Below are 8232 nucleotides of genomic sequence, written 5' to 3'. Positions count from 1 at the left end.
CTATTTGCAGGGCATTCTTCTCTGTTTCAATTGTTTCAATTGTTCCAAGTGTTTCAAATACCCTCCTCCTCCAATCAGAGCTTTAGCTTGTTTCAAATTGGAGAAAGAGAGCAAAAACCCACCAATGAAAAGTCTAGCTTGTTTCAAATGTTTTTCAGCCAATCATCACTCTCCGAAAGTCCTGGAACGTAACTTGACCACGTAAAAATTTTTTTCCGGCAGCCATTGTTTGATCATACCTACCCGGTGAGTATCTGTGGTGATTTCGCTTAATTTGCAAAGAAATCCACATCAAGGACTATAAATGTGATGAAATATGACATCAACACCTCTAGCCAAATGCATTTTTTGACTACAGAGGCTTCCCGAACTGTGTAATTTAACAACGTCTGTAGATCGCTAGCTACTGTAGCTCTAGTATAGTGTGCTGCACGCTGTGCGCAGGCAAGTTAGCATTGTCTATCAAATATTTTTCTGACAGAAATGGGTAATATCCTATGTATGTGTATATATATATATATATATATATATATATCGCAAAGAAGTGCAAATAATCAATTAGTACAATTTGATGAAATATGACAATAACACGTCTAGCCCCATCGTTTCATCATACCTACCCGGTGAGTATCTGTGGTAATTTCGCTTAATTTGTAAAGAAATCCACATCAAGGACTATAAATGTGATGAAATATGACAATAACACGTCTAGCCAACCGAATTGTTTGACTACAGAGGCTACCCGAACTGTGTAAATTAACAACATCTGTAGATCGCTAGCTACTGTAAGCAACGTTTACAAAAACAAAACAAAAAACCTATAAAACCTTAGCTAACATCTATATCAACTCAAACTTTGAATTGTATACTGTTTAATTGTCTATTTTTCTTCGTTTTTTGATGGCATGCGTTTGAAGTGCATGTAGTTGGATGCATTGTATGATATGTGACAACATGATTGTCATTGGGGCAAACGTGGCTTTCTATGATTGTAACTAAACTGAATTTCACTGCATATGAGCTAATAATCAACCTAACCCGGCACCCCCGTCCGTACCACTGATATTGTCTTATACCCCCCCCTCACTGCTGTCCTCCGAGCAGACTTATCAAGCCAACGTAAGTTCCTTTATATGTATCTAATACGGTTATGCTGTTACTTGTCACTGCACTCCTCAGTCATGATAATAGTGTTTTTCTTCCCTCCTAAGATGGAAAATCCTAGTTTCCGGTTCACGGCCTCACAGGAGTTGGTCCTCAAGTCCACACCGGAGGCAGTTAAAGTGGCCGCTGACGGGCCCCCTGCTTCTGGTGCCCAGGGCCCTCCTGTGAGGGCAAAGAAGTGGGAGGAAGTGGAAGCAGAGGCTCGAGCCCGTGTCGTCTCTGAGGGAGGTGACCCCGGTGCAGAAATGGTCGTTCTGAGCCGGTGCGCGGTTCAGTTCGGCAAGTACCGGGGTCAGACCTTCAAGTGGATGATGGAGAACGACGTGGGCTACATGGTGCACCTGGTAACGGTGCATCAGAAGGAGAGGGAGCGAGAGCGCAGTGTTTCCCAGCATCCCCTGATGGCCAACAAGGACGCCTTGACTCGCTACTCGTGCGCCTATCCGGCCTTCGCTGAGATGGTCAGGTTCAACCGGGCGCACGAGGAAGCTAAAGTCCTGTCCTCCCAGCCAGGTGAGTTTGTTTGATTCTTTTCATTGTATGTAAGATGGAACTCTTTTGCTCTGACGGTTAATTGGTTCCCGTGCTGATTTCAGGCCAGGAGGGCAAGGCCCTTGTCGGCATTGGGAAGTACAAGTGGGACACGCTGCAGGACCTGTATGAGGCTACGGGTGCAGACAGGATAAAGTAAGGGGCGAGCGTCTTTTGTGCTTTCTATGTTCATTTCAGTGTTTTGTATGCAACAGTTTACATCTGAAATGTTCCCTCTGCTGTGTCTCACACAGATATGTCAGGAACTTGAGGACGCAGACACCCCGTTATCCTGGGAGTGCGATGGCCGCCTTAATTGATTACATTCAGCGCAGAGACCGGGAGGGGGCAGCCAGCACCACCCCTGCCAGCACCATCCGACCCAAGAGTGCGGCTACGTAAGTGTTACATATCTTAAAGGAAAATATAATCCTACTTGTTCCACACAGTTGGAAATGGTGACATATTTGCTGTTTTGTTTTCAAAGGCCTCTTGGACCTGCGATCTCTGCGTTCCTTTCAAGGCGCTCTCTCGCCCCAGGCGAACTGCAGGCAAAGATGAAGAAACTCATTGCTTCTCAGCCTGCAGTTCAAGGTGAGTGTCTAGTTTCACATGTAAAAATACAAATGTTTCGATAAGCTGTGTAGCTCACAATCCTTTCTCTCTCCACGCGATATAGGGGTGTCTTTCCCTCGACCAGCACTGCCACCAACAGATATATCAGACGCAGAGCTGGTCAAAGCAGCTGCTGACATAGACACATGTATGTTTTTACATCACTATTAATTGACATAGGACATTTGAGAATTATTCAGTTCAAGTTTTTGCTGACATGTATTAAAGTGTTTTGAATATTTTTCCCTATCATCAGCCCAAGGAAATGTATTGGTAAGAGTCATCTGGGGTTTTAGAGGAGAGTCACTGCATGTATGCACTATTAAATATCTTCCCTTGCCACGGTAGCTGTCATCCTGTATGTGGCTGTCATCCTGCATGTAGCTGTCATCCTGTATGTCACGTAATCACGACTTTCTATTTTCCATTTCAATCACTAATTTCATGTAAGTTTTACACTCAAACTTGACCAATACTCATTTAATTATTTTGTTACATCCTATCACTGATTGATATTCATCTGGGCATGTTGGAATTGTGCTATTAACTTAGTCACTGTTATCTACATTTACATACATATACATATGTCTGTTCATTCATGGAAGCATTTATTCATTATTTAACCTATATATTTCTGTGTCACTGCAAAAGCCGTAGCCCTACAGCTCCACCCATCGCTCCCTCGGCCTCGGCCTCTGCCTCCAAATGACCGAGCCCCGGTTCCTGCCCCGGTTCCTGCCCCGGTTCCTGCCCCGGTTCCTGCCCCGGTTCCTGACCCGGTCCCTGCTCCTGCCCTACTAGGGCGGAGCGAAGAGGAGGATTTGCCCCGGCAGTCCTTCCTGCCTCCAAGGCCCGCCTCAGAAAGTGCCGAGGTAAATTCATCAACTGTAATTACTCCACATTGTTAAGATATTAAACATTGGACACAGTTGTCTTGTCTCCTGCATACTCTCTCCCTGTCCTTTTCTCTGAAACATTACCATCCCTTCTCCCCCATCACTCTCTCCTCTCACTCAGCTGCTGCTTCCAGAGAGTTGGCGCTCATCTCTCACCAAGGAGCAGCAGCGGTGGATCGGCCGCACGCTGTTCACCAGGGATAGCTTTGGGAGGTCGACACTCATCACTGACCTGGTCACGTGGTGGAACCCTCCCCAACCGCGGCCGATCTACAATCAGCCACCCGCATCCCCCGACCCCTTCTTCGCATGTCAGCTGTTCCTTTGGATGCCCGTACGCATATGGGCATACAAGCTGGCATGTCCCCAGTCTGGGTGCAGAGGCACACTGTGCAAGGCTGGACTCTACAAGACCATCCGGAGGGTCTTGGACATTGACCGCTGGTATCTCATGGCCACTGAGTACCTGGAATGCGGCCGGTGTAAGAAGAAGGTCGCGGGGTGGTCACGGGACCTTGTCAGTCAGCTGGACGCTCAGCATCGCTGCCAGTTTCCAGCAATATTGACATACAAGTAAGTTCACAAGGTTTTGTTAGTTAGTAATGAAGTTAAATGAATGCATGTCATTCATATGCTTTTCTCTCTCTTTCTCTCTCTCTAGGCTGTCCTGTGACCTGCGGGTTGTGAGGATGCTGAGGTCGCGCACTTTGGGGAACAGTGCGTCACAGACCTACAGCAAGCTGTGTGAAAGTCACAGCGAGTCCTGGATGCGGCGTTGTATACAGTACCTCGGGGTGTGCAAGCAGTTTCTGGCATTGGGCATTGGGCGGCAGTTCACTGATCCACCGGAGATGCCCCCGGTGCCCTCACCCGTCTGGCTTCTGACCGTCTACAGCCATGACGTGCTATCGCGGCTGGACGAGGTGAAGGCCAGGGTCACCTCCGTCTTTGGGTCCATCTTAAAGATGGACTCTACCAAGAAGGTGAGTTTTCACTTAAAAATGTGAAGATGAGTCATGTCTGATTTTTTTATATCTATATTTAAATAATGTCTTTACCTTTCTGTCTTTGTGTGTCTGTCTCCAGGTGACTAAAAAGCTTGCGGGTACCGCTGCAGACACAGCCGCCTGGGTTACCAACGTCGGTAACGAGCATGGGCAGGTCCTCGTCAGTGTCCTCACTGCCGGTGAGGGCGAGGGCCTGCTCCCCATGGCGGCTGGTCTCATGGAACGGTACCGGCTCGCCGGGGTGGCGCCCCCCAAGCTCATGTACGTGGACCGAGACTGCTGCTCCAGCTTCGGCGGATCAAAGACAGCTGCCATGTACAATGACTGGGACCAGCTGGTGGTTCGGCTGGACATCTGGCACCTGATGCGGCGGTTCGCGTCAGGTGTCACCACTGAGAGCCACCAGCTCTACGGTCCCTTCATGCGGCAGCTGTCAGCCTGCATCTTTGAGTGGGATGCAGGCGATGTCTGCCGACTGCTGGAGGCCAAGAGGTCTGAGCTGGAGGGGAAGCACGGGATGGTCGGCCTCACCGAGGCAGAGGTTTCGAAGAAAATCGGCAGGAAGGAGATTGCGCTTCACTGCCGGCGTCGTACGCGTGGAGCTGCGGCGACAGAAGTCCTTCTCCTTGACCTCCTCGAGACCTTCAACAGCGAGAAGGGTCTCGACACCCTGGGCATCCCGTTGCTGGACTCCAGCCGCATTCAGGCGATCTGGAAAGAGCAGAGGCGCCACCTCCACTGCATACAGGACCCACCCGGTGTACAGCTGTACACAGAGACCGGCAAAATCACCAAGGGCGGCGTGATGTTGCCGGTTTATCGCTGCGCACGGGGCTCCACATCCTTGGAGTCATTCCATCTCCACCTCAACCGGTTCATCCCAGGTAATTGTCATTGTGGAGCTTAAAGTAATGCTTAATGTTTAATGTTAACAGCAACAGCTCTCCCAACCTAATCGTGCATTGTTCTCTCAGGTACCAGGGCAAATGCAATGCATTTCCAGGCATTCCTGTTGGATGGACTGATGAGGTGGAACGAGGACCGTGCGCAGGCAGCAGTGGAGGGGAAGAACAGGAAGCCCCTGCTCTCCTACAGTGGCCACCTGCAGCACATCCTTAACCTTAGCAGCCAAATTGTGCTGGGCAAGGATCAGGTTAAGGACTACTCCAAGCCTAGCGAGTACACAGGTAAGTCAAGTAAGAGAATGAACATTTACATCAGTTGCATTAATTACATCCCATTAACACTTCTCTACTCTGCTTTTTATTTTATTTATTTCATAGGGGAACTCCTCGGAGTGGAGTACCTGTACTCGCAGACTGGCAGAGTGCTGCAGGATGTCAGCGGGGACCCTGACCTTCCGGAAGAGGCCGCCGTCGAGCAGCTCGACGAGGAGGACGAGGGCTTTCAGGAGGAGGATGTAGACCAGACAGTCCACATCCCTCACGTCACTCCTATGAGCGCCCCGTCCTCCAGCTCAGCAGCACCTCTGTCATGGGGACCTGCTGACGCACCCAGGTCTGGGCCATCCAGCCCCACCACCCCTGAAGACGGAAGCTCTCCTGAGGCCCCTGGTCGACACAGTTCTCCTCACCCTGACCACTCCTCTGATTCAGAGGTAATTATACTTGACCTTTTGTGTTGTTAAAAAAAATACATGCTATTGTAACCTCTTAAATAAGGAATTGAGACAAACTCTAGACAAGTTTTGGGTGTTTAATAACAAGGATGCCATCAGCTGAGTGCAAACATTTTAGAAAGCTCACAACAAGAGTTTCATTTTACAAGAATCCATCAGTGTGATTCTGTTCGTTACACAATGTAAAAATAACATCTATTTTCTTTTAGAAACATCTTAAGTGTTACCCCTAAATGTAGGACATTATCTCTTTATCTTCAGGAGGAGACTAAAGGTCCTGATGCAATGCCAGGCTACCAGCATGTCCGCAGGCTTGCCAGGGCCTTGGTGGGGGTGAGGAACCGTCAGGGGTTGTCGGACCGCAGGGTAGACGGTCTGGTGGCACTGTGGCAGGTGCTGCCAGACTTCGACAAACAGCGTTTGATCTACCCTGCCCGACACCAAGAGAGGATCGTTCAGGGGCGGTTCAAGGCAACGAAGGGGAAGTCGTCCATTATCCTAGGAAAAGACTCTCTCCAACGGTATGTTGTTAGTGTTCATGTCCTCCACCTTACTATTTTATTGCCTGCCTCTACATTACATGCATATGAAGGTCAGGCGATGGCTATCATTCTTCAATGTTCTCTAATTATTTATCTCTTCTGTTTCAGTTGCCTTCTCGGACTCAACTCGGGCCCTGCAAATTGGCCGGGCACCAGCCGTTTGGTGGAGGCCATTTGCAGTCAGCTCTGCCAAATCCATCCCAGCGCCACGCAGTCTGCCGGCGTCAAGAAGAGCAGGTGGGCGCTCATTCTGGCAGACTACGTGGCCATCAGGGAGGCAGTGCTGAACAGCCCGAGGTTGATGGCCCAGACCAACCTTCAGCTCTTTGAGCTGAATCAAAGGACCATCAGTCAGTGGTAAGACATTAACTTATGGACGACTTGTTACATAAAGCCTTGTGACTAATGACAATCTGAGTGACAGCTTGTTTGTTTTCTCTCCCTGTTTCAGGTATTCCCGGCGTCAGAAGGAGAGGGAGAGGATGGTGCTGCAGCAGGGAATGGGGCTCGCTGCTGCCCCCAGCGTCACCACCCAGCCCCTCCCTGCAGCCAAGCCCCTCCACTTCAAGCAGGAGGGAATCAGGGCACCCTTCCCTTTCCCTACGCCACCCTCCCCCCCGGTCCCACGCCAAACCATCCAGCAAGGAGAGCCCGCCCACGCGCCCATTCTGCCAGCCCACCTGGAGCAACAACCCCCCGCACTTCCCGGACCCTCCCCAGCCCAAGGACCACAGACGGGCTGCTCTTCACCTTCTCCAGTGTCAAGGACAACGGCTTGGAGGAGGAGGAAGAGGATTGCGGCGGACACAGAGGAGGGGACAGCCGGGAAGAGAAGGCAAAGTGAGCATTACGTCTGCTCCAAATGCGGATTGCCGAAGCGACGGGAGACTGGCCACAGCCACTTCGGCGGTGTGGGGTTCTGCTCTGTTGCTGCTGGGGGCAAGGACGTGGCCCAGTGGCTGGCGGAAATGAAGGACGCTAAGGGGCGAGGTGATGGACACTGAGCCACTGGCTGGGTGGTCGGACGTTTTTATATTTGTAAATAGTTCACTGTTCCCCTCTACCTGGACCGAGACCTTGAGCGCGGTGTAGAGGCTTGTGTGTGTTGAGGACCCTCAGAGCTATATTGTCTGTAGTCTATACGACTACTGGTAGGGTAACCCATGGTAGGCAGTTCTGAGGCGAGACACCAGACTAACATCGGTTCGTTCCCAAACAAAATCCTGTAAAAAACAAAATACGTTTAGCTATACAAATCTTATCTTCCATTTCATTCTGTTTCCCTATGTATAGTCTCTTGCTCCCTTTTTATTTCCCTATGTATAGTCTCTTGCTCCCTTTTTATTTCCCTATGTATAGTCTCTTGCTCCCTTTTTATTTCCCTATGTATAGTCTCTTGCTCCCTTTTTATTTCCCTATGTATAGTCTCTTGCTCCCTTTTTATTTCCCTATGTATAGTCTCTTGCTCCCTTTTTATTTCCCTATGTATAGTCTCTTGCTTTTTATTTCCCTATGTATAGTCTCTTGCTCCCTTTTTGTTTCCCTATGTATAGTCTCTTGCTCCCTTTTTGTTTCCCTATGTATAGTCTCTTGCTCCCTTTTTGTTTCCCTATGTATAGTCTCTTGCTCCCTTTTTGTTCCCCTATGTATACTCTGTTTTATCATTAAAACTCCTTGACTGGGCCTCTGTGTCTGTCTTCCTGTTTAGACCTGGTGCTCAAAGCACATGGCTACTTAATATGCATTGTTGACATGCCCCCAGCAAACTCCTCCTCTCACCCAGCAAAACCCCCTATTTCCCCTCCTCCTTGGACAGAGAAGAATGGGCAATATCTTTT

General features: G+C 49.4%; 2 protein-coding genes across 3 annotated transcripts; both read left to right on the top strand.

The window, feature by feature from the left end:
- The first annotated feature begins 12 nt into the window (after positions 1-12).
- Positions 13-2583, top strand: LOC124030589. Its single transcript, XM_046341860.1, has 5 exons — positions 13-1677; positions 1761-1851; positions 1950-2093; positions 2183-2289; positions 2375-2583. Exons 1-5 carry the CDS (start codon positions 1134-1136, stop codon positions 2479-2481), a joined length of 993 nt encoding a protein of 330 aa, XP_046197816.1. The 5' UTR covers positions 13-1133; the 3' UTR covers positions 2482-2583.
- On the top strand, positions 2492-8077 carry LOC124030588. 2 transcript variants are annotated; one of them, XM_046341859.1, is made up of 9 exons: positions 2492-3182; positions 3328-3779; positions 3868-4189; positions 4293-5097; positions 5188-5400; positions 5497-5831; positions 6114-6373; positions 6551-6751; positions 6846-8077. In XM_046341859.1, exons 2-9 carry the CDS (start codon positions 3535-3537, stop codon positions 7396-7398), a joined length of 2934 nt encoding a protein of 977 aa, XP_046197815.1. In that variant the 5' UTR covers positions 2492-3182; positions 3328-3534; the 3' UTR covers positions 7399-8077. The 2 variants fall into 2 exon arrangements, with proteins under 2 accessions (XP_046197815.1, XP_046197814.1); XM_046341858.1 differs by having other exon boundaries at positions 6503-6751.
- The last annotated feature ends 155 nt before the right edge of the window (positions 8078-8232 follow it).

The sequence above is a fragment of the Oncorhynchus gorbuscha genome, unplaced genomic scaffold, assembly GCF_021184085.1.
Source record: "Oncorhynchus gorbuscha isolate QuinsamMale2020 ecotype Even-year unplaced genomic scaffold, OgorEven_v1.0 Un_scaffold_12781, whole genome shotgun sequence".
Taxonomy (NCBI): Eukaryota; Metazoa; Chordata; class Actinopteri; order Salmoniformes; family Salmonidae; genus Oncorhynchus; species Oncorhynchus gorbuscha.
The sequence above is the reverse complement of the archived record's forward strand: the minus strand, read 5'-3'. Positions and strand labels throughout refer to the sequence as shown.